This window comes from Camelus ferus, chromosome 12 (assembly GCF_009834535.1).
Source record: "Camelus ferus isolate YT-003-E chromosome 12, BCGSAC_Cfer_1.0, whole genome shotgun sequence".
In the NCBI taxonomy this organism is placed as follows: Eukaryota; Metazoa; Chordata; class Mammalia; order Artiodactyla; family Camelidae; genus Camelus; species Camelus ferus.
Window position 1 is genome coordinate 18,440,620 of NC_045707.1, and position 23,485 is coordinate 18,464,104.

A 23,485-nucleotide genomic window follows, 5' to 3' on the forward strand; every position below is an offset into this window, starting at 1 on the left:
CACAAACCATTCTTGCTGCAGGCAAATGGTCTTTTTTGTGAGTGACCAGAATCCTCTTGCCCTGTGTCACCTGAATTTTTTCACTCCATGCCTGCCTCTCTCTCTCTCTCTCTCTCTCTCTGTCTCTCTGTCTCTCTCTTCTTTTCCTTTTTGGATTGATGGGCTGTTCCCTTTTGCATTTTCAACCCAGGCGTCTGATTACAAGTAAAGAGCCACTGAAGTTGATCTCATAAAAATGCCGCGAGCTTACTTTGATCTGGGAGGACTGGGTCCGAGCCTAAGTAGGCGCTAAAGCCAGGGAATGGCGGCTCTGGCCAACCCGGCCTCCACTGGGCGGCGAGGTTGGAGATCCGGGTGGCCCAGCAGGGCAGTCCTGCCCAGAAAAGGCATTTTTCTGTGCTGCTGCAACTGGGTTTGGAAATCAAGGTTCAATGGTAGCGGCTCCATTTCCAGACTGCTTTTAAGACATTTCCTTCATTTTAGAGCATTTGGTGAGGGGGCCAGTGAAACTGGCTCATAAAATGAGACTTTTATGGGGAGAAATGGGGTCGCATTGCTAGCCTCCTGGGACAATCCCTCCTCGGAGGAAGGAGGGTGTGGTTGCAGGGGGCGGAGGGGTTGTCCTTCTCCCTCCCCTTCTCCTGTCCAGGGGCCCGAGGAGCCTTGGAGCAGTGTCCCCTTAGGTGGTCTGACTTGGGGCCATAGGCTTAGGGCAGTGGCTAGGGCTGAGAAAAGACAGGGCGAGAAATGGCAGTCCCATTCCCTTCTAATTCCCTGGCTGGGGGTGGGAGGTGTCCTGGGATGCAGGACAAACCATTGGCCTGAAAATCCCCAAGCACATTAAAGGAATTATTAAATATAGTGGTATATTGCTCCAAGGGAAAGAGATTTGTGTAAAAATGTACAATCCTTACCAGCCTAACCTGGGAACCGCTGAGGGAGTCCATGCTCTGTTTGCTTATCTTTTTTATTGACTCCACACGGGACTGAACTTACAGACCAGAGCTCTAAGGGTCCCCTTTCTCCAGCCTGGATTTTCCTCCCAGTTCATAGTCTGTGGGGTGGATCCTTTTCCCCACCACAATCCGCTCTCTCCAGAGCAGCAGCAGGAGATGGACAAGCTGCCCGGGACCCCAGTACTGGGTGGGGGGTGTTGTGCTGGGGTCAGGAGATGCTGCCCCCTTCTGAAGCCGCCTCTGGTGTCTGTGTGTGGATGGGAAGGGTGCTGGAGACTGTCAGGGCCCTGGCCAGAGTACCGGGGCAGCTACCCAGACCGCAGCTGCCTACTAGCCGGCAGTCAGGCAGCTGACTGAGGCCATCCAGAGCCGGTGGGGCTGGCAGTATGGCCCTGCCAAGGAGGGTTTTAGGTAAAAGCTGGAACTTCAGTAGATGGAGGGCTGACAGGTGATAGGCACCCATGAGATAAGAAGGAAAAATGGCCTCTGCTCCATGGAATGGGGCTTGCCGAGGCTCTTGGGAACCGGTTTGTGAACCACTTTGGGGTCTCATGTCAGGGGAAGCTGTGATGTCCAGGGGTGCAGGCTGAGGCAGGCAGCTCAGTCTTTGCCTCAAAGTGACCTGGACACCAGGCTGCTCGCCCACACCCCCACACTGTGGGCATTTTTGCCCATCAATGCCTGACTGACCTCAAAAGCAAGCTCCAGTTGCTGGGATATTTTTTTAAGTTATTGAAAAAATTAAAAGTCAGACCAAAACTAGAAAGAAAGAAAGAAAGAAATTTGAACTCTGTGCTTTACTTTTAGAGGGAAGAATATTCATGTTCAGAAGCTTTTATTGGGAGACCCTCAAGTTTCCTGAACATTGACTCCTTGGACATTCTTTCTTGCCTTTCTTTTTTGTTTCGAGGAAATAGAGCCGCCAGCAGCTCCTTGCAGCCGCCTGGCTCACTTTTATGGTGGCCCTGGAATAAACTTTGGTGGTCAAATTCAAGTGCTCAGGCCCACAGCTGTCTCCTTGCAGGAAGCGCACCCCCTCCCCACTGTCGGTCCTGGCGGTGCAGAATTTGCCTTGGGCCCCATGAAGCCCCTGATCCCAGGGTGGAGGAGGAAGCAGGGCCCTGGGGGGAAGTGGTGAAAGCCAGAGCTGAGACTCTGAGTCCTCATCCTTACCTCTGCAAGGGATAGGGGTACCTCTTACCTCCCTCTTGTCGGTTCCTAGCACTGTTTGGGGAGCATTTTGCCTCCAATAAACTCAAGTTTAATGAGAAGAGCATGAACCCCATAAAAGCCATAGTCCATAGTTCCCCATCATTATAATTAAAAACGCTGGCCCCAGCTTACCCTATAAAAAGGGGTAGAGGAAAGAGGAAAAGCAACAGATTTTTTTTTTTTTTTTTGCAGCCCACTCTTTAGCAAAGCCCCAGTCTAGTTCCTCTTTGCCCTTAGTTAAAGTCTGGCCAGAACTAAAGGAGGGCTTGAGGAAGCATTGCCCAGCAACGAATGGGTGGAGGGGTGCTGGAGGCCTATCCCTGGGTATTCCAGAGCCACCCAAGAAGGGAACCCCTGGCCAAGGCGGCTCCACCCCAGGTTTTGCTCTAAAGCAAATCTGAGGAGGGGGGAGGATTGAGAAAGAATGATTGGGGGGCTTTGTACATGGGGACAAGATACCATTTTTTGTGTATTCCCCATCTGGTGTTGGGGCCTTAGTATTTCAACAAGTTCAGCAAGGAAAATTAAAGACAAATAATATTTTTAAAGTGGACACAAATTTTAACCAAGAGTTAGGGGTGAAAAGAGGGTTTGAGCCATTTCTGGCTTTTCCTATGAGCGAAAGGAGCTGAGTCTTTGGGGGTTTCAGCTCTTCCCCGCTGCGGACCCGAACAGAACAGATTGTGCCGTCACAGCTCCTCCTTGGATGCAAAATTGCTTTTTGCTCATGGGCAGTTGCTCTGGTACCCAGTCCAGAACCTTTCAATAAAGTGATTTTCAGCTGCCCAGTTGTGTCCTGTGGTGCCCAGAGGGATGGGAGGCCAGAGAGGGCAGAATCACTGAGTCCATCCTTGGGTCACAGCCATCCAGGAAGCTGGCAGATGTGGAGGAGGGAAAGGCAGGGCTGAGAAACAGGAAAGAGGCACCAAGGCCTGGCTGCAGCCCTGGGGAGCGGGGGAGTGGGGCTGGGGGTTTCCACTAAGGAGTGGCCCCTGGTGCTGCACTGCCAGCCCAGGGTCCTCAGCTCCCTTCCACTGCCCTGCTGGTCTATCCCAGAAACCTGTACCCAGCCCCACTGTCCACCTCAGAGCCCCTAAATCACTCAAGTATATGAGCCCCAAACCCAGTCCCTCCACCGTATCTTTCCTAAACCCCGACACTAGGCTTCTTTGCAACGCACAAGCTGAGGCTGAACCCCCAACCCAAAGGGCCCCAGAAAGAGAAGATACAGGGCTCTCATTCCAACCTTGTTCTCCGGGGTTTGAGATTTAAAAATCCACAGTGGATGTAGCTTTCTGCACATTGATTGACAATAAAGGCAGGCATGAAATATTCACCCAGGGCCACTCTCTCATGCTAAATATTTAACACAACATTAGAGAAGGTTTTTCCCAGACTTCGCCAGGCACCGGCTGGGCGGCTGGCTCACTGCTTACCACTGTTTATGACTAATCTGAGTCCCCAGCCGCCGGCAGCACAGCAAACCAGACAAAGTTGGGACACTGGCTTACTGCTGGGCCGCCTCACCTTTGGGAAACTTCAGATACTCTTCCTGGGAGTCTCTCCAAAGGGGAAAGGGAGTCTTGATACCCAGCCCTGGCCGGGAAAAGAATCGACTTCTTCAAACTCTTGTAAACAGGCGCTGGCCCTCTTCGGGTAGATGGGGTAAGAGTCCCTGAGAGTTGGGGAAAAGGATTCACATCTGTGGCGGAATCAAGCAGTGGGGAAAGAGGTCCTCATCCCCACTCCAGTCTTGGGCTGATCACGGGGAGGAGGCAAGTCCCCCCCCCCCATACGTGAGAACCCTCCTCCTTCTCCCAACCCTAGGGAGAAAAAAAAAGAGCAGCAGCTAGAAAAAAATACAATTACCCCCTCCCAGCCGCCGCCCCCGCCCATCCCACCGCCCACCCCACCCCAACCCTCTCTCTCCTCCTTTGCTCACTCTGTGGAATGGAGAGGAGGGGAGTGTCGAGAGAAAAACGAATACAAATCTGCAATTGATTTTCATAATGTTTCTGCGGTGTTTGCAAACCAATCGCCTGAACGTCCCCATCTTACCTAAGAGAGAACCCCTCCTACGTCTGCGAAGTGCTCCGAACTGATATATGACAATATCTACTTTGGATCACGTGCTCGGGGAGAGAGACTAAGACGGATAACGCGTCATCTCGCCTTCCCAAATTTTCCCCCCTCGCTAGACCAGGTCCAAAACCTCCATCTGGAGCCGGCAGGAGAAGAGAACGATGTTTAACTCGGTCAACCTGGGCAACTTCTGCTCGCCGTCGCGCAAGGAGAGGGGCGCTGATTTCGGCGAGCGAGGGAGCTGCGCCTCCAACCTCTATCTGCCCAGTTGCACTTACTACGTGCCCGAGTTCTCCACGGTCTCCTCCTTCCTCCCCCAGGCCCCCTCTCGTCAGATCTCCTATCCCTACCCGACCCAAGTGCCCCCGGTCCGGGAGGTCTCCTACGGCCTGGAGCCCTCCGGCAAGTGGCACCACCGGAACAGCTACTCCTCCTGCTATGCGGCGGCCGACGAGCTTATGCATCGGGAGTGCCTGCCTCCTTCCACCGTAACCGAGATCCTCATGAAAAACGAAGGGTCCTACGGCGGCCACCACCACCCCAGCGCCCCGCACGCAGCCCCCGCCGGCTTCTACTCCTCAGTCAACAAGAACAGCGTCCTGCCTCAAGCCTTCGACCGTTTCTTCGACAACGCCTACTGCGGTGGCGGCGACGCGCCTGCCGAGCCCCCCTGCCCAGGCAAGGGTGAGGCCAAGGGGGAGCCCGAGGCGCCCCCGGCCTCGGGGCTGGCGTCCCGGGCTGAGGCGGGGGCCGAGGCCGAGGCCGAGGAGGAAAACACGAATCCCAGCTCGTCCGGTTCAGCCCACTCGGTGGCCAAGGAGCCGGCCAAGGGAGCCGCCCCCAGTAGGTAGCAGCGGCCGGGAAACATGCGGACAGGAGGGAGGGAGCCAGAGAGGGAGGGCGAGAGTAGGGGGGAGGCGAGGGGAGCGGGGACGGCCTCGTGTTTTGGGTCAGTCCGATTTTATGTGGAGTTTTATAAGCATTCAAAGGATTTTATTATAACCTACAAAGCCCTCTCTCCCAACGACTCGACTTTTTACGATGGAGAAGGGGTGGGGAGGGAGGGAAAAGGGCTCTTTGGAAAAGCCGGGTGAACCCCCTCCCCGTTATCTCCCTCGGTCTGTGAAATTTTTAAAAGCGCCACCATAGCGGGTGATATTAACTTTGATCGTGAACTTAGAGGAGCATTTAAGGAAGGATGGGGAGCCGGGCTGCCGGGGGGTGGGAGGGAGGGGAGGGGTGGAGGGGGAGAAAGGGGAGGGCAAGGGAAAGACCGGGAGAAACTCAGAGAGGGGGAGTGGTGGGGGAGAGAGGCAATGGAGCAGAACCTGAGATCGAGGAGGCCAACCAGCACTGCTCTGCTTCTTTTAAAAACTATTTTTGAAATGTTCAAACTCTGTGTTCGCGGGTCCTTGAGCAGAACCCGGAGTAACCCGGGGTCAGCGGCGACAGGGGAGTGGGGGCGAGGCGGCTCAGGGGTCCACTATGCTCCAGGCCTGGGTCTCAGCGCTCCTCTGCGGCCCTCGGCCTCCGCGCCGGCCTAGCCCGGCCGCGGGGAAGGCGCGGCCCGCCGGGCGTCCCGGGGCGTCAGGGCCCCCGGAAGCGGCTCTCGGGTGTCTTTGGTGCCTGCTCGCTCGCTTCCTCCCCGCCTGCCCACGACTCTCGCCGGATCTCACTTCTTCGCGCCTGTTCTCCGCGGTTCCCCCAGATTTCTGGGTGAGGGGGGTGCTGGGTTTTCAGAGCCACAAGGAGGGCAGCGTAGGAAGGGGCAGGGGAGCGCGGCTGAGCAGGCGGGGGGAGCGCACCGGGGCGCACTTGGCCCCGGCTAGCTTCCTCGTCCCCCAGGCTCCGTCAGCTCCGGCCCTCGCCGGAGGGGAGGGGCACGGGTCCCGCGGTGGCCAGGGACGGAGGACGAGCTAGCCCCGGCAGGGGGTCGAGGCTCGGCCCGCCGCTGCGTCCGCGGGAGGAGAGCCGGCCGGCCTGGCGGGAGGGCTGCCCGGCGGTGGGGCAGGGAGAGGGGCCGCCGAGCGCTCAGCGGGCTGGGGTCGCTCGGGTCTCACGTGTCTCTCTCCCCCTCTCCTCGCACTTGCCCCCTCCCCTCCCCTCCAGACGCCCCCCGCACCCGCAAGAAGCGCTGCCCTTATTCGAAATTCCAGATCCGGGAACTGGAGCGAGAGTTTTTCTTCAACGTGTATATCAACAAAGAGAAGCGGCTGCAGCTGTCCCGGATGCTGAACCTGACGGACCGACAAGTGAAAATTTGGTTTCAGAACAGAAGGATGAAAGAAAAAAAACTAAGCAGAGACCGGCTGCAGTATTTCTCGGGAAATCCTCTGCTGTAACCGCAGACCGGGCCCTTTTGGGGGAGGGGGAAGAGGGGGAAATTATTTTATTTTATTTTTATTTTTTATTTTCTAACTCGCCTTCTTCCCGCGGGTGGAAAACTGGACTGTGGCCAGGGCTGGCCCCACTGCCGTTGCCCGCACTTCTTTCCGGAACCTCCTTCACCTTGGTCTGACTCAATGAGGGACAGGGACCGGGCCTGAAAAGGGGGGTGAAGGAAAGTGACCCACGGCGAGTGGACACCGTTGGCGCCGAGGCCAAGACTCTATTTAAAAGAAAACACACCTCGCGACAATGTCTTGCTGCTCCGATTGGGTGGGGGAGGGGCGAGAGTAGTGGGCGCCTGAGCCAAGCAATCCTTGAACTAAAAGCCTTCCCTTGCCCAAGTGAGAAGATCTAGGACACCGTGTCTGCGAGGGGAGACTTCCCGGGCTCCCCGCCCCCACCCCACCTCGCCCCACTGCTAGGGGGCAGCTAAATGTGATCCCGCCTTGCTGTGAAATTTCTGTACCTTCGACCTGGTGTTAGGTGTGCAAAGTCCGTGTCCTACCTCCGTCTGCGCCCAGGCCCCGCCCGAGCCTAGTCGTTCTCCCCTTGAACGTGTAGAGCCCTCCTTTGAAATTTCTTAACTGGTGCATTGAGGTTTCCTAACCTTTTTCCAAGCCGTGCCCCACTCCATGGATTTATAGCTATAGTCTATGCAGTTGTTACCTCCTTTTTTTTTTAAGGAAAAAAAAAGATTGGGGTGGAAGAGGCACTAAGGAGATGGTATTGGGTGCCTCCCCCATGCTGGGGTCTGAATTTTTGTAAATAAATTTCACACGCGTTTCTTTCTACCCTAAGGGGATGTGGGGAGGACTCGCCTGGAATGAGATGCGAATCACCCATCTCCATGTGCGTGAGTGCGTGTGTAGTACGTGTGCAATCCCCACCCTGCTCCCGTCCCAGAGGGATTGCTGTGAATTTTTTTTCTGGTGGCAAATAAAGATATTTCATCCTGTTCAATATTATGATTTTATTTGACCCTTTTATTAGCCCCTCTCCTCTTAAAACCCTCAATGCTCCTGAGGCAGAGGAGGAGGCAGGAGGGCAGAGCCCAGCCGATGAAGAGGGCATGTGAAGGTGAGGTAGGCCAGAGCTGGTGGGCCTGCACCCCCTCTCCCATGGCAGGGGCCAGTGTGGCAGTCCTTCCTCCTGCTCTCAAGCTGAGGCCATTCCACACTGCTCTCAAAGCTCTCCTTTCTCACATGCAGCTCGAGCTGTGTCCAAAAGCCCTGCAACGCTTTCCGTTTAAGCACACGTTTGTTGCGGAGTTAATTGTAACCATCATCGAATTTAAATTTATAGGAATTTTCTTGGCTCCATCACCCTCCCGCCAGATGTCTCCGTCTGTCGCAGTTAAATGTGTAAGGTTGAGGGTAGGGCTTTTTTTTTTTTTTTCTCTATGAGAAGACTGTATTGGAATTTTTATATAGAGTTTTGAGAGAGAGAAGGGAGAGGGGGAGAAACCAGGCCCCTCCCTTTCCTTACCACTCGGCCCCTGAGGGTGGGAAGGTGGGGCTGGGCCCCTTCCCCTCTAGCACAAATGGCCAGGCTCCTCCAGACACAACAAGACCCTAGGCTGGGGCCACCCTGATGTTTATACATTGGTCTCTTGGGGTAGAAAGCCCCAGAGATTTGTTTGGTAGGAGATTGGCTTGGGGTGGGGCAATGGGGGAGGAGGTGACCCTTGAGGACCGTCGCCACACCCGTCTGTGTCCGATGCATGTTTCTTCTGTGTAAAGATAACCACAGTCCTTTCAGCGCGTTCGTGAGGGCACTCTGAAGGTCTCTGTTCCAAATTCGTTATTTGGGGGCAGAGATTTAGAACCAATTCTCTCATCTTTCCCCTCTCTTTGGAACTCTTCTCTGTAATTCAAAGAAAATGTTTTTGTCAATACAATTCTGTTGAATGAAAGAAAAAGCACCATGACTCTGGGCTATTGCGTCTAGGTTCCGTCGTTTTTGTTGAGAGGGGTCACTGCATTTTTGGTGTCTGATTCTGTCACTTGTAAATGTGGGTCTTGAGACAAAATCTGCATACTGGGGTGTATATGCAGCCCCACAATTCCCTCGTGTGCCCACACACAAATATTTAAGTCGGATGCCTATGGGTGCACATGAAAAGAAATATTATTTGTACACTGTTGCCTGTAGTATGGAGTAAAATTGACCATATGCACATCTAGGGTTTGTGTCCTCTGACATGTGTAACCACTGGCAGTGTTTAGTGCGTGTCAGCAGGAATGCAACTGAGGATCCTGTGTGTCTGCATGTGTGTGCTTGTGCACGGGTACAAGAGGCTTCTCTAGGTATGATGTTTATCCACTCATCCAGTCATAAGAAGGAATATTAGCCTGCTGGACGTGTTTCCAAATAAGATGGGATGGAGATAACTATACAGAATGAATCTGTATATAAAGAATATAAAGAATCTGTTTATAAAGCAAAATATTAATCTTCAAATGGCCCCTGATTTTGGAGAAAAATATTTAAAAGCCAAAGCTACCACCTTCCCTGCAATGTGCAGCCCAGAAAAGATTCCCAGATCTAGAAGGGGTTTCTGAAGGAAGAGGGGGTGGTGTCATAGTGAAAGAAAAACAAAAGCATCTATGGCCCAGGTCCAGGAACCTGCCAGTCCTTGGCGACCTTCTAAAAATTAGAAAAAAGAGGTCTCTGTCCCCCAAACAAACCCACCTTTGGGCCCCCGGGATGTCCAACCCCCACTTGCCAGGGGCACTCTGGGCCCAACCTCTTCGGGTAATCCCCTCCAGCCCTGGCGCTGCCAGGGAACAAAAGAGCCTCGTCTAGACGCCGCCATAAAGCGCCCCCCGCGCCTCTAAACCCAGTTTCATTTTGCCCTTAACGACCCAGTCTGGCCTGTGTTAGAAAACGCTTCCGCCCTAAATAGTAAACAAACCCGCAGTGGACAGTCTTGGCTCCCCCAACACACCCCAGACCCCCACTCCATTACCCCCTTGCCCACATTTCCCCCTTCTTCTCCTCCAGCCTTTCTTAGCTCCCAGCCCCCCATCCCCTCCACCCCCACCCCAAGTAAATAAACCCGAGGCCGAGTTCAAAGTTTCCCGGAGCTAAGGAGGAATGTTGGTTGTAAAAATCCAAGTTTATAGCGCACGTGGGAGTTTACAAGGGTATTAAGTGGTGTCGGCTGAAAGAGCACTCTGGGCCCCTCCCCCTCCCACTGTGGGCTTTGGGGGTGCAGGGGGACCCTGTGGGACTTGAAAGGAGAAGTTGGTTGGAGCCAGCCTTGGGTTTGGGGTTTCTTTGTCACTCAGACCCCCAGGTTGCTGGGAGATGGTGATGCAAGGGCTGCCTTGGAAGGTTCCCAAAGCCCCACCAAGCTCCTCTAAGAGAAAGCCCACAGATTCTAGGTGTCTCAGATGGGGTGGATGGGGTGCCCTGCTTTGGGGAGGCAAGAAAGTTGCAGACTAGTTGTCTGAATGGTGAATGGAGTTGGGGATACATGCAGCCACTAAAGGAGGAAAAACTATCTGGGGCCAATTTCTCGAGTGGGTTGAAGGCAGAGAGGGTTTTTCTTACTACGGCAAAGAAGAACTTTGAACTTCAAGGAAGTCAAGGGCACCACCCCTTCCCTCTCCCCGCCCCTCTCCGGAATCTGTAGGGCAATTCGTTTCTGGGCCAATATTCCCTCAAGGGGGCAGCCCCTGGGGTTTCCTGGTGCCCCAGGGCTGGATAATGCTGTTTGCTGAACCCTCCCAGCTCAGAGCCCGCCAGAACTGTGTGCACGCGACTGCACTCTTTATTATTCATATAAACCTCTGGAAAAGGCAACGCCTGGGAAGTTTTTATAACTTTGTTTGGCATAAAAGTTTTACAAGATTCCTCCCCCCTTTTTAAAAAACTTTTTTAAAAAAAGTTTTGGTCTTGCCATGGAATGAAATCTCAGGACCTTTGGGAGGCTGGGGAGAGACCGGATCTGGGGCCCCGGTTTGGGGCATGGGGTGTCTGGAGCTGCATCTCTGCCTAAGGCAAAACAAGGCTTAAAGGTTAGGATTAGTCCTTCCTGAGTCCCGCCTTGGACTCAGCTTTGGGGACTACTAGGAAAGTCCTGGCCACCCTGCTGTTGAGACACACCCTTACAGACCCCCAAAGTTTAAAGTGTCAGCAAGACCACATCTTCCCTGTTGCATCCTTTTGTTCTCCTGTAGACATAGTTTTCTCTCTCTCTCCCTTCTTCCCTCTCTCTTTCACACACGCGCGTGCGCACAGGCGCGCGCGCGCGCACCCCCCCCCCCCCCGCATACACCCTCAGCCCACTGCATAAAGTGGAGACCCATAACCTTGACTCAGACCGCCAAGTTAGGAGAGTCTGCTGCACACACAGCCCTGCATCCCTGCCTGCTGCAAAGTCCACAAAGGGTTTGATGAAAGACAGAATTCAAAAGGACAAGAAATGCCTGCTCAGAGGTTGCAGTGGTTGTAGGATGAGGGAGAAGGAAGGCTGGCCGGCTGCAGTTCAGGAGCTCTCAGAACAAAGGTGACTGTGCGGGGACATGGCCTTGGGCTGCTAAGCCCGCAAGTGACCCTTCGGATCTGCCTTCAACCTGGAACTGACAGAACCCCACTTCTTCATTTCCCCTAATTCCAGCCTTGGGAAGGCAGGGGGGCTCAAACTGGGGCCGTTTTAATGTTCAGCTCTGGAAGTCAGGACAAAGATGGAGCAAATTTTCCAAAGACAGGCCCGGTGGATGAGGCTTGTTCAGGACGATGGACTTGAGGATACCTAAGCCCTGGAGTCGGGTGCTTCAGGGAGCCATCGGAGCCTGTCAGGATGTGCCCCACTGTCTGCTTTTCCTCCCCTCTAATGGCGACTGCTGAGGCCTGGCCGCCAGCCGCTGACAGCCCTACACTTTGCCTTGTGAGGAGCCGAGTTAGGGCTGAAAGCGGGAGAAGGTCAACTCCAAGCTTGAGCATCGGGGCTGGGGAGGGAGGCTATGGAGCCTGCTGCCCTTCCCCTCACTGAGCCCAGTGCAACCAAGAAAAACAAGAAAGGCTAGGGGTGAAAGTCAAGGGGAAGGAAAGCATTAAGGAGGAAAGAAAAGAGCAAAGAATAAATTGTATAATAAAGAAAGAAGGAAGGAAGGGAGACAATTCATTAAGAATCAGAAAAAGAGAAGGAAACAAATGAATTGCAGAGAAAAAGAGAAAGAAGCAAATAAAGAGACAGGAGGAAGACGAAAAAAGAAAGGAAGAAAAGAGAAAACAGATCTTCAAAAAGGAATGTAGCCGGTAAGGGAGGAGCGGTCTTTTCTCCGGAGGAGGTCGGCCGAACTACAGCCTTGACTCCGGTTGGAAACTCGACCTAATGGGCAACGTGGGAGCAAACCATAAAGCGGGGAGCAAAGCTCCCCCACTCAAGACATCCTCTCACCCGTCCTCCTCCCAAAGCTTCTCTTGGATGTGTTTGTGGTCTGGTTTCAATTCAGGAGGCAAAGTTAAATAACTGACTGGCTTCAGCAGGGCAAGAAAACAGTTGTGCTGGCTATCAGACCTCTGGATGCCGGGATCGAAGGGAGCACATTTTGGGGTAAAAGTGAATATTTCTGGCCCTGTACATATAATTAAGCGCAAATCAGACACGCGTCTAGGCGGTAACCTCCATAGCATCTGGGGGCAAATGTGTACAATGTCCAGATGTGAGAGTGACTCTGATGGCCCGGCTGCCGCCAGGGTGGCGGCAAGATCCGGAGTAGACCAGAGGCCCCTCCAAGCGTCCTCGGCCTTCCACTTTCTTCTTGTACCTGTTTGAAAATCTGTTTGGGGAGTTTCTGCGCATTCTGCCTTTTGCCTGGGATTTCTCTGCTCCCAGTCAAGCAGGGGGCAGGGCCCCGGTGTTAGGGAAGAAAAAAAGCAAATCCTTCCTTCAAGTTTTGAGAAGAGATTGATTTTTCTGGGCCTCCAAAACAAGAAGGAAAAACCTGCAGTTTTCTCCACCGGTATAATTTGGTTTTCCATTTCACGTGAAGAGATTTCAGCAAACACGCTGCTATAATTATTTTATTTTATTATTTTACCCCAAAGCAACATGCTTCCTTTTCTCTTCTCATCTTTGGAATTTCCTAGATGACTTTCTTAACATCGTGGGGAAACTCCACTAATTTTTCTTGGAGAAATCAGGGTGTCTCTGGGGTGCCTTAGGGGCTAGGGCCTGGAAAACAGCCGAGGTTCCTTTCTGTTTGTTGAGCACGATGCTTTCCTTCTTCTGTTTTCATGTGGGGACCCCTAGCCCCTCAGTCCTCAGCCTCCCCTCTGGAACCCCGCTGACCATCTTAAAGTCTGTGAGGAGCACCCTCCACCTATCCCTTGCTCACAGCCCTACAGGCTGTGGCAGGAGGCTCAGTTCCCCATCCCTGCTGCTCTTCCAGGGTCTCTGTACTGGGAAGAAGAGTCCAAGGGGCCAGGGCTCTTGGAGTTGGGGCATTCATCAAAATATAGGTGCAGCCTGAGCCCTGCTCTGGCCTGACGCCCCTGGATTCTCACATCCTCAAGTTGAGGCAAGAAGAGGGAGCCCCTGGAGTCAGGCATAGACTCGGCACTCCCGGAAAGTTGGGGAAATGGCTTAACAGAGTGACTAGCCACACAGACTCCTCCTGGACCCCAAACCAGTTCCCTAGAGGTGCAGGCCTGAGGATTTTAGCCCTATGGGGCAGAGCCAGTGGGTGCCTGGCAGCGGAGGCGGCAGGCCTGACGGCCGTGGCAGCCTGAGTGCCTTTGAACGCCAGGCCCGGACAATAGGATGGAAGCAGCCTTTGCTTGTGGCCTCCGGAAAGACGGAGCCCAAGGGGGCAGGGCTGGGACCCACATCCCACTGTACTGTATCACACCGGACCCGCATGAATGCTCCCCTCTCCCCATCCTCACCCTCATGTCTTCCTTTCGCTTCCGCTGGGGCAGAATCCCAAGTCTGCAAAAACCCAACAAATTATTCAAGTCTGCGTCTTCGGGTTCTTGTTTAACAGCTCCGGGTTTGCGTTTATCCTGCGTAATTAGAGGCAAACATTTGTCCCACCGGGGGTCCCACTTAGGCTGATGAATTTGATTTCTTTTTTCATTAATAGGCCGTGTTTATCATACTTTTAATTATTTCAACTTTAAACGCTATTCGTTCTTGTGAGGAGATGGGAGTGGAGGCAGGAGGCTCCTTCCTCCTGGGGGGATTATTTCCATTAATAATGGCAAGGATTCTGAAAGCAACTCCAGTCCCTTCCAGGGCTGAGGTAAGGAGTGAGTCTGGGACGGGGGTCGGCTGGGAGGGGGAGACAGGTTGCCAGGCCGAGTGACTGCTTCTCTCCCGCTGGTTCCTCAGGTTAAGCTGTGGGGCTTGATGTTTTTGAGAGGCTATCTGGAGTTTGTCTCCTACACTTTGCCACCTCCCTCACCCCTTCCCGGGTTGGGCTGGGCTCAGACCCTTCACCTTCAGAGACTCTTCGAAACCTTCCACAGCCCCCAACCCCAGCCGATCCCAGCCTGGCCTGGGCAGAGGCTCAGGGATTGTTGTCCGGCCCCCAGCTACCAACACCAAGAGAAAGACCAGGGAAAGCTGAGGTGACCAAGCAGCACCTGGGTGTCGGGGAGAGGGCCCAGCAGACCCCAAAATGCAGGGCAAGGGCAGAGGACTGGGATGCCAAACTCCAGGGACAGGCACACTAGGCAGGAAAATAAAGGAGATGTGAAAGAGAGGGGAGGGAACCCCCCAAAGCCATATAATTCTCAATTGCTTTGGTCTTTAATTTCATCGCCCCATAAATGAGGAAATATCAGTTCCCATACTAAATTTTTATCCCCGGCTGATAAATATGATGGGGAATTTTCGTTGGGTCCTCGTAAAAGCGAACAGTTTCGATCAAACTGGTGGGGAAAGACTTATGCAGATAATACAAACAGAGTGGCCATAAAGTCTCCGAGTTTCTCGCGGGGTGGGCGGTGGGACAAATGGCTCCCTGGATTGACTGCCGCCCAGGCTGTCCCAAGTCTCGTCTGGGGCCTAAACAGCCTAACCTTGCCCGGCCCAACCCCCTGTGCCGAGCCCACGGCAACCCCTGCAAATGAAAACAAAACCATTTCAAATCTCCCCAGGCTGGCCCTGCCAGCAAGTCACATATTATGCATTTTCTGCCAGTTTTCCCGGGGTTCAGGTACCCCTGCGCCTTCTCTCTCACCCTCTGGATGAGAGAATTCGGCAGATTTCTTTCTGAAGTCTCCTTCTAGCAGCCGCGGGCTTGGGCCTCCCTAGAAGCGATCCAGCCTCCTTACTCCACACCAGGGCGACCGGAGCTCGGGTCCTTTCCTGGCCAGGCTCCGGCCCTTCGGAAAGTCAAAACCCAAGGCTCGGTCCAGGGGAAAATGCGGGGCGACCGGAAAGACAAGTTATTCTCCAGATTCCGTTTCCTGAGGAAGGGGTGGAGAGTTTAGTTCGCTTTGGGAGAAAGGCGATGAAGAAACGGAAAGAACTATTTGAAACGTACCCTGTCCCTTAGTTCTCTCTTCCCTTTATTAAAAAAATAATAACCACGAAAATAGACTGGTCCCTCTTCTCCTCTCAAAAATGCCCCCAGCTCATTCGCTCTGTAAAGGACCTTTCTCCGGGTGGGATTTTGTTGCGTCTGTTGTCCTGGTTTCCCGGTTGATACGTGACTCCCCCAAACTGCCAGAGGACCAGAGGTTTCCCTCTTTCTCTCTGGGAGTATTCCCTGTTTTCGCGGGGGCAAGGTCAACTGGAAAGCGAGGGCCACAAGGGCCTGGAGCAAAGCAGCCGAACCGACTCCAAGGCCAAAGCCTTCCTGCCCCAGGGTTGATAACCCAGGAGCCGCCCATCCAGCCAGGCCCAGGCCGCAATCTCCGGTCGGGGAGCCGGTGCCTTTGATTGCCGTCTTCCTCCTCCCGAGACCCCTAAGTCCTCTCGGAACCTCCCTCTCCCAAGCAGCCCTGAAGTCATCTTGACCCCCTCCCTGGCCCGCCCCAGACACTGGAGATTCCCGGTCAGTCCACACAGGGAACTTGCAATTCAACCAGCTTCCATGACGGGCGGTCCCGAGCTGAGCTCCCAGCCTCAAGGGCCAAGCCCGACGAAGGAAGACGCAGGAGAACAGAAACTTTAGTTCTGTTTGGGATTCCTTAACTTTTTCTCTCCCTTTCCCTGCCCGCTGGAGCCCTCCCCCACTCCTCACCCCACTCCCATCCCAGGGGAAGAAGCGGGGGGCGGGGGCCAAAGCAAGGAAAAGGGGAGGTGAGGAGAGGGGAAGAAGTACCTGAATCGTGTCTTGACCTTTTAATTTGAATTTGACTGTTTTGAGCCCCGAGTTGCCTCGCTCTCTCACTCTCTCCCGCACTTCCCCCCTCTCCGCCCTCCTCTCCCCAGGAGTTACAGGCTAGTTCCCGGGTAAACAAACCCCATTCTCCCTAGAACCCCCCCCCACCCCCCTTCACCCGCCTCTTGCCCCTGTCGCCCCGGGGGCCCTTCCTTTGTTCGTGGGGAAGGGCTCCGGCGCCCCTACCCCGAGGCGGCTGCTAGGTGGCGCTGTTACTCCACGCTGCGCGCTCCGCCTGCCGACAACTTGACCCCGCTGACGTCACGGCCGTCTGAATCATCAAGGCCATTTTCAAATCCCATTGGTCTAGCCGTCACATGGTGAGGACCGAATGCGCGGATAATTATGGAGCTGATATTTCTCCCCCTCCCCTTCTTTTCCCTCCTGCCCCTCCAACCGCCCCCCCTCCCGGATGGGGAAAAAAAAAGATGTCAGCTCCTCCGCTGTAGTATTGCTCCTTAAAAACCCCTCTCTCTGAAAATGACATGCCCTCGCAATGTAACTCCGAACTCGTACGCGGAGCCCTTGGCTGCGCCGGGCGGAGGAGAGCGCTATAGCCGGAGCGCAGGCATGTATATGCAATCTGGGAGTGACTTCAACTGCGGGGTGATGAGGGGCTGCGGGCTCGCGCCCTCGCTCTCTAAGAGGGACGAGGGCAGCAGCCCCAACCTCGCCCTCAACACCTACCCGTCCTACCTCTCGCAGCTGGACTCCTGGGGCGACCCCAAAGCCGCCTACCGCTTGGAACAACCTGTTGGCAGGCCACTGTCCTCCTGCTCCTACCCACCTAGTGTCAAGGAGGAGAATGTCTGCTGCATGTACAGCGCAGAGAAGCGGGCGAAAAGTGGCCCCGAGGCAGCTCTCTACTCCCACCCCCTGCAGGAGTCCTGCCTCGGGGAGCACGAGGTGCCCGTGCCCAGCTACTACCGCGCCAGCCCGAGCTATTCCGCGCTGGACAAGCCGCCTCACTGTGCCGGGGCCAACGATTTCGAAGCCCCTTTTGAGCAGCGGGCCAGTCTCAACCCGCGCGCCGAACATCTGGAGTCTCCCCAGCTCGGGAGCAAAGTGAGTTTCCCTGAGACCCCCAAGTCCGACAGCCAGACCCCCAGCCCCAATGAGATCAAGACCGAGCAGAGCCTGGCGGGCCCCAAAGGCAGCCCCTTGGAAAGCGAAAAGGATCGGGCCAAAACCGCCGACTCCAGCCCAGACACCTCGGATAACGAAGCGAAAGGTAAGGCCGCCTGGGCCGTGGCCCGGCTGGGACGTTCGGGCACTTGGTCTTCGTGGCTGTGGCCAGGGCGGGGACAGGGAGAGGGTTGGGCCGAGGAGGCCCTAGATGGCCCTGGAAATGCGACCCCGGCTGCGACTAGTGTCTGCTGAGAGCCAGGCTGGTGGCGCGTCATTTGGCTAGGGAAGGTAGGAGGCGAAGTGGAGGTGCCGGGCCGACAGCGGCCGTGGGCGCCGAGACAGGGGTGGTGCGCAGCGCTGGCAGTCTGCAGGAGACTTGTGCTGCCCAGGGAGGGTGACCGCTCCCGGGCTCGTGCTGGCTTTGGTTTGCTTGCTCTGCACTGGTGTCCTGGGAGGGGTGCGGGGGGCTGATGTCCCCCGGCTCAGGTCAGAAGCTTGCAAAACGCTTAAAATGGCGATCTTGGGCCAGGGACTAGGGAAGGCTTGGGAGAAGGGGGACTTCCTTTACTGCGTTTTCTCAGTTGAAAATTGTTTCCAGTGAAGCGCGATTTGTTGTTTGTGGATCTGATTTGGTCGTGTGGTTTGGGCTCCTGCGGTTTTGGGCTCGGCCGGGGGCCTCCGGCAGCCAGGCTGGGGCCGGAAGAGGTGGAGGTGAAGGGCTGCCCGCCACGTCCCTCCCTCCTCCAGACGCCTAGCTTGTGTATGGCGTTGGAACAGGGCATTTGGAATGTTCTAAGTTTTTTGTCTCCCCTTTAAATTTTTTTGTTTTCCTTTTTTTCTAATTACATTAAATTTTTTTTTCTGTTGGTTTCCAAAAGCAGCTTACAAATGAGTGGTTGGGAAATTTCTGTGTGCATGGTAAATGGTTTTCTCCTGAAAGGCAGTGTGGCTTTAGTTGGATTTCATTGTGATTTTGGTTGGCGAGGGAAAAACCTAGCCAGAGTTCAAGCTCAGGGTTCAAGATTCATTTCTGCTGCAGAAACTGGAGGCCTTCAGGATCTTTCTCTGCCACCTGGAGAAAATGTGGAGGAAACGGGAGCAGTGGAGGGAGGCTAAGGGGACTTAACTTGAAAAGTTGGAGAAAAAAAAAAAAGCATCAGTAAAGGCCCAACTGGCAGTGTGGGGGGTAAACCAGCTCCCCATGGCTCCACTGGCTACTGGAGGCTGTGTGTGAGGAGCTCTTTGGGTGCAGAGGCAGATGAAATAGTGAGAACTGAGCAGACTGGGGGCGGCCTGGGTCTTGTTGCGTTTTGTATATGGATGCGGTGCACACGCGTGCCTGGCGGCGACCTGGTGTCACACTCACACACACTAACATAAGCCCACTCACACATGCACACACACTCTTTTGGCGGGCAAGGGCAGAGCCTCACCCTCTTGGGTCTCCTCTGCAAATCAAAGATGGCCTGGGCAAATACACCCATGGAGACCCTCCAAAAGATGGGCATGGGTGAGTTCACGAGGGTGGAGGGAGGGAGGCACACACCTCCATGAAGCTTTCACAGTGCCACGTGTGCAGCACAGAGGGTTTAATTTTATACCCTCTCTCCATACCCTGAGCTGGCTTGGGGTGCAAATGCAGGGTATGAAGAGCTGCATTCTAGCCCCACCAAATGCAAAGTCAAGTTTAACAAGCTCACCTCCTAACTCAAACTGCCCCCATGCCGGTAGGCTCCCCTTTCTCTCCTGCCCTCCCCATAACAATCCAAACCCTCCCACCTCAACTAATCCCTCTCAGTCTGTACTCTGACTGTGCCCTTCTTGCCTCCCCCACCCCATTTTGGTGTCTCCACCAGGCCAGAAGCAAGGCTTTGGGCCAGACTTCCCCATTTGTAATTTCTCCCCTTTCCCCTAGACCCAACAACCCCAATGAGAAAGTAAATGGCACAGAGTTAGAAGTGGAGAGCCTTTAAACAATTTGGCAGGAGGCTGCAGGTGCAGAGGCAGGAACAGAATTGAGGACATTAAGGAGTGTTTTCAACTACAGCCTCAAATTTGCATTTTTTTCTGGAGCCTCCTGGTTCCCCTAGGGCCCCCACCCCACTCTCCATCAAGACAAGGTCCAGGAACCAGGTGGTTTCATTTGGCATAGTAGGGGAGGCAGAGCACAGAGCCATCAGCAGAGTCCTTTACTCGGTGTCCCTCTCGGGTCTCTGGACCATGGATTCTTCCCTAGAAAAGATGGCCAAGGTCTCTCCTGCTAGAGGAGCAAGACTGGTCCATTGCAGCAATGTGAGCCAGAGGGAGAAGCTGTCAATAAGATAATGGGAAACATATACTGTACTTATAGAATCTCCTTATATAAATAGATCCATGTGAACATCTCTCTCTGTGTATGTACATACGTGTAGGAATGCATATTTCTGCAGAGATACACATGGACATGCACACAGGTGTAGCTACCTAGACAAGGCAGGAGAGTTTCAGGAGGCTGCATGTCCTCAAGATCTCTCTCTCCCTTGACCTTAGGTCTCTGGCCAGGGCAGTTGTCTGAGGACCCCTCAGCATGCCCAGAGCTGTTGCCCCTGACCTCTGCTGCCTGCATAAGCTCCCTGCCTCAGCTACTCCTGGGAGCAATGGCCAGGAGCGGTAGAACTGGCAACGGGAGACCCAAGTTGGGCAGAGTGGCTCTGTGGCACTTCCAGGTGGGAGCCAGGGCTGAAGGTCTGGCGCAGAGACGGCTGCCATGGACTCTGGCCGCAGAGACCGGGGCGACATCCCTCCACTGAGTTGGAAGGGGTCAAAGCTCTCTGGGAATTGCTCTGGGCAGTGGGGGGTGGCCTCTGTCCCCCTGGCCTGAGGCCTGGAAAACACTTTTCCTTCTCTTTGGATTTTTCCAGAGTGAAAGGAACCAACAGGAGGGAGGGCCTGGTGAGGCTTAGAGCGCCCACCAGGGTCAGCAGGCTGAGGGAGAGCGGGAGTACTCAGAACCTGCTCGGTCAAGGTGGATTGGGGTGATTTAAATTCAATAGATGCCTTGGAGGCAACCATCTTCTGTCTTTCTCCCCTGTAAGTCTAGACCCCAAAGAAATTCTAAGAGCCCTGAGCCCAAGAGGACCCCACCAGCCAGGCCTGTGGGGTGAGAACGCTCCCCTGCACTCCCTCAGCCGCCCCCACAGCAAGCTGGCCACTGTGCGCTGTGAGGGTTTGCCTCTTCGAGGGATACTTATGTAAATAATGTTATTTTTAACAGAGGAGATAAAGGCAGAAAACACCACAGGAAATTGGCTGACAGCAAAGAGCGGAAGGAAGAAGAGGTGCCCCTATACTAAACACCAGACGCTGGAATTGGAGAAAGAATTTCTGTTCAATATGTATTTGACGCGAGAGCGCCGCCTGGAGATTAGCAAGACCATTAACCTTACAGACAGACAAGTCAAAATCTGGTTTCAAAATCGCAGAATGAAACTCAAGAAAATGAACCGAGAGAATCGGATCCGGGAACTGACCTCCAATTTTAATTTCACCTGAGCGCGCGGAGCTCCCCTCCCCTTCCCCTCTCTGCCCCCCTCCTTCCTTTCCCCGCCCCTCCTCCCTTTGTGCCTGGTGGTATATTTTTTTTCCTCCCTGAGTATAAATGCAACACGCCTGCAAAAAAGGCAAAGACCTCAGACTCTCCTTCCAAGGGACCTATGGTTCGTGCTGCGAAGATGCATCCACCTACAGCATGAGAAATGGGGTGCTGGGGTGTAGGGTGTGGTGTGCCCGCATAGATGAGGGTGGGAGAGTGGCTGGTGTGTGTGTCAACCCCTCACTCACCCACGCACTCACACACAGCATCCTGTTCTCCAGGCAAAGTTAAGGTCGAATCCACCTGATTATAGGGGTAAAAAAAAGAGGGAAAAAATCAACCAGAGAAGGTCTGTAATCTCCCAGAGCACAGTCAGAATCGCTTCTTCCTTGCTGCATTTCCTCCTTAGAATAATAGACGTTTTGGAAAGTTCGGCTAGTGTTTGTGTTTGTCGTAGCGTCCAGCGCCTCCACCAAACCCTCTCCGTGTCTTTACCTCCCAGTCGCTCTGAGAATCTGCTTGAAGTCTCGTATTTGTACTGCTTTCTGCTTTTCTCCCATCCTCCCAGCACCCCCACATCCCCCATTCACTGCCATCTCAGAAATTCCATCCAGAGGAACAAAAAATTTTTTTAAATTAAAAATAGAACATAGTGAAGCAGACAGAATGCCCCTCCCCCAAATATCGCCCTGTCGCTGTCTGGGAGTTGTGTTATTTAAAGATATTCTGTATGTTGTATCTTTTGCATGTAGCTTCCTTAATGGAGAAAAAAAATCCTAATAAATTTCCAGAATCGTAATCCTCAAATGGGTGGTTTTTTGTTTTTAGTGTTTTTTAGCGACACCCTCCCCCCAAAGAGGCTGAGTGTGTGGATGTGTGTGTTTTGTGTTTGACTCATCTCCTAGAGCCTTTCTAGAACGTCTCTTGGCGGGTTTAATGTAAGTGAGAGACCATAACGTTGATTTAAATATTATCCAGGTGACCACAATAAGTCAAGGTCATAAAACAGTAATGTCAGGACGGTCTTGGTGCGCGCGAGAGGTGGATTTTATGATCTGCAAATATAATGTGGTGCTGCAGTAAAAGATGCATTTAAAGGTGACTGGAGGAGGGAAAGAGGCAGAGAGCAAACTGCAATCTTGAGGAGCAGACGGATCTGATTGCCTGGGGTGCTGGGCCAGGCGCACCCCACCGTTGCTGGGGGGAACCCCAAGAGCCCCCCACCTATCCAAGGAGAGGAATAAACTTAACCGCCGGAGGGGGACGAGGAGCTCAGCCATCCCCCCCACCCTCGACAGCAGCAGCAGAAGCGCGGGCAGCGACAGGAGGAGGAGGAGGCAGCGACAAGGTAAGAGAAGCGGTTTCTTGTTCTTCTCTTGGCGGCGGAGTGGGGACTAGCGGCGTCCCCAGGTGCCCGGCGTGCAGCGGGCAGAGCAGGGAGGAAGGTGTTTCGGGTATCCGGGCTTGCTGAGAGCCCAGGCTTGCCTTGTGGCGGCTCGCAGTGGCCATGAGCTCCCCCTCCCCGGCCCGTTGCTGTGGGGTTCGGTGGTTAAAGGGGTAAATTGGTGGTTTTTGGCTTCTTTCTCTACTCGGGCACTTAGGGTCGCCTCGAGGTCGACACATGGGTCTAGGTGTCTGGTCGTCTGCTGGCGGGGAGCAGAGTGAGGGTGGGCTTGGGAGGGTTGGAGCTTGAAGCTTAGGTTTTTCTGCTTTCTGCTGGTTTGGATGTGAGCCTTAGCCAGCCTCTCAGTCCCCACTCTCCCTGGCCATGGGGCTTTGCCAGGCAAGTGGCCTGATTGGAAGAGGCTCTGGAGTGGTTCGGCCACACATAGCTGAAGGGAAGCCAGAGTCCAGTTGAGAGAGGGACAGGCTCAGAGGGAATCCAGGAGGAGAGCACAGGAGAGCCAGAAGGGCAAGGCAGCGGACCCAACTCCAGAGTGGAAGGACACTCCAGCTTCCCCCCAGGGCCAGGGCCAGAGGCAGGGGAATAGCTCCACTGCGGTGCTGGGGGCGGGGCGGGGGTTTGGCGGCTGGAAGTCCCATTTCACCAGTCTCCCTGAGCGATTTGCTTAGACCAGAAGCTGATGAGGCAGTTAGATCCCCCTACCCATCCAGCCACCCAAAGTCTACTCTCTAGTCCTCAGGGAGATTGTGGGGGCGGAAAGGGGGACGGGGCTGAATTTCTTCCTTCCCCAACCCCCTTCCCTTCTCCTCCAGATAGATGCAAAGCTGAATCTCCCGCCCTGCTCGCTCAGCTGATCTGTGGCTTAGGTAGTTTCATGTTGTTGGGATTGAGTTTTGAACTCGGCAACAAGAAACTGCCTGAGTTACATCAGTCGGTTATCGTCGAGGGCCCCAACCCACCTATCCTGCTCCTTCCCTCCCCAGTGGGACTGCCCCCCAGCCCCCTCCTAGATAGGGCAAAGTGGGTACAGACTGAGGAGGGCGAGCTGTGAGTGGGGCGGCAGGACAAATCTGGAGAACCCCGCTTTATACTGTCCACTCCCCAGCCTGTCCCAATCCCTGTGATTGAGGGAGAGGAGTTTTTCCTGCAGCTATTGTTTCCTGGGCCCAGCTGATGGAGACAGACAAAGATGGTCTAACCAATTCCAAGGAAATTCAGGAATTTGAGTAAGAGGTGGCCTGGAGGGCCAGCTCAGCTGGGTAGCAGGGTGGGGCAGGATGATCAGGAGAGGGAAGAGCACAGAAAGAGAAGGGAGGCCCTGGAAGGCTTAGCTTCTCCCACCTGCCACCTCCAAGGGAAAAAAATCTGCCTCCCGTTGGCTGGGGCTGGAGCTTCTCCT

At 54.3% G+C, this 23,485-nt stretch overlaps 2 protein-coding genes and 1 long non-coding RNA gene across 4 annotated transcripts; 2 read left to right on the top strand and 1 right to left on the bottom strand.

Moving 5' to 3' along the window:
• Nucleotides 1-4,306: 4,306 nt before the first annotated feature.
• Nucleotides 4,307-7,598, top strand: HOXC11 (homeobox C11). 2 transcript variants are annotated; one of them, XM_032493017.1, is made up of 2 exons: nucleotides 4,307-5,093; nucleotides 6,360-7,598. In XM_032493017.1, the coding sequence occupies exons 1-2, from the start codon at nucleotides 4,412-4,414 to the stop codon at nucleotides 6,590-6,592; spliced, it is 915 nt and encodes a 304-aa protein (XP_032348908.1). In that variant the 5' UTR covers nucleotides 4,307-4,411; the 3' UTR covers nucleotides 6,593-7,598. The 2 variants fall into 2 exon arrangements, 1 of the variants encoding a protein (XP_032348908.1); XR_004324501.1 differs by lacking the exon at nucleotides 4,307-5,093 and adding an exon at nucleotides 5,501-5,966 and having other exon boundaries at nucleotides 6,360-6,501.
• On the bottom strand, nucleotides 7,271-16,061 carry LOC116667602. Its single transcript, XR_004324509.1, has 3 exons — nucleotides 15,923-16,061; nucleotides 13,536-15,062; nucleotides 7,271-8,501 (listed from the first exon to the last, which is right to left on the bottom strand). It is a non-coding gene; the product is annotated as an uncharacterized LOC116667602 (long non-coding RNA).
• A 244-nt stretch (nucleotides 16,062-16,305) lies between these two features.
• Nucleotides 16,306-21,480, top strand: HOXC10 (homeobox C10). Its single transcript, XM_006182417.2, has 2 exons — nucleotides 16,306-17,213; nucleotides 20,364-21,480. The coding sequence occupies exons 1-2, from the start codon at nucleotides 16,463-16,465 to the stop codon at nucleotides 20,639-20,641; spliced, it is 1,029 nt and encodes a 342-aa protein (XP_006182479.1). The 5' UTR covers nucleotides 16,306-16,462; the 3' UTR covers nucleotides 20,642-21,480.
• The last annotated feature ends 2,005 nt before the right edge of the window (nucleotides 21,481-23,485 follow it).

Excerpts from the sequence above, each read along its gene's own strand:
- HOXC10 (XM_006182417.2), top strand. The coding sequence starts at position 16,463 with ATGACATGCCCTCGCAATGTAACTCCGAACTCGTACGCGGAGCCCTTG. Across the intron at positions 17,214-20,363 it reads CTCGGATAACGAAGCGAAAG|AGGAGATAAAGGCAGAAAAC; the intron begins GTAAGGCCGCCT and ends TATTTTTAACAG.
- HOXC11 (XM_032493017.1), top strand. The coding sequence starts at position 4,412 with ATGTTTAACTCGGTCAACCTGGGCAACTTCTGCTCGCCGTCGCGCAAG. Across the intron at positions 5,094-6,359 it reads GGCCAAGGGAGCCGCCCCCA|ACGCCCCCCGCACCCGCAAG; the intron begins GTAGGTAGCAGC and ends CCTCCCCTCCAG.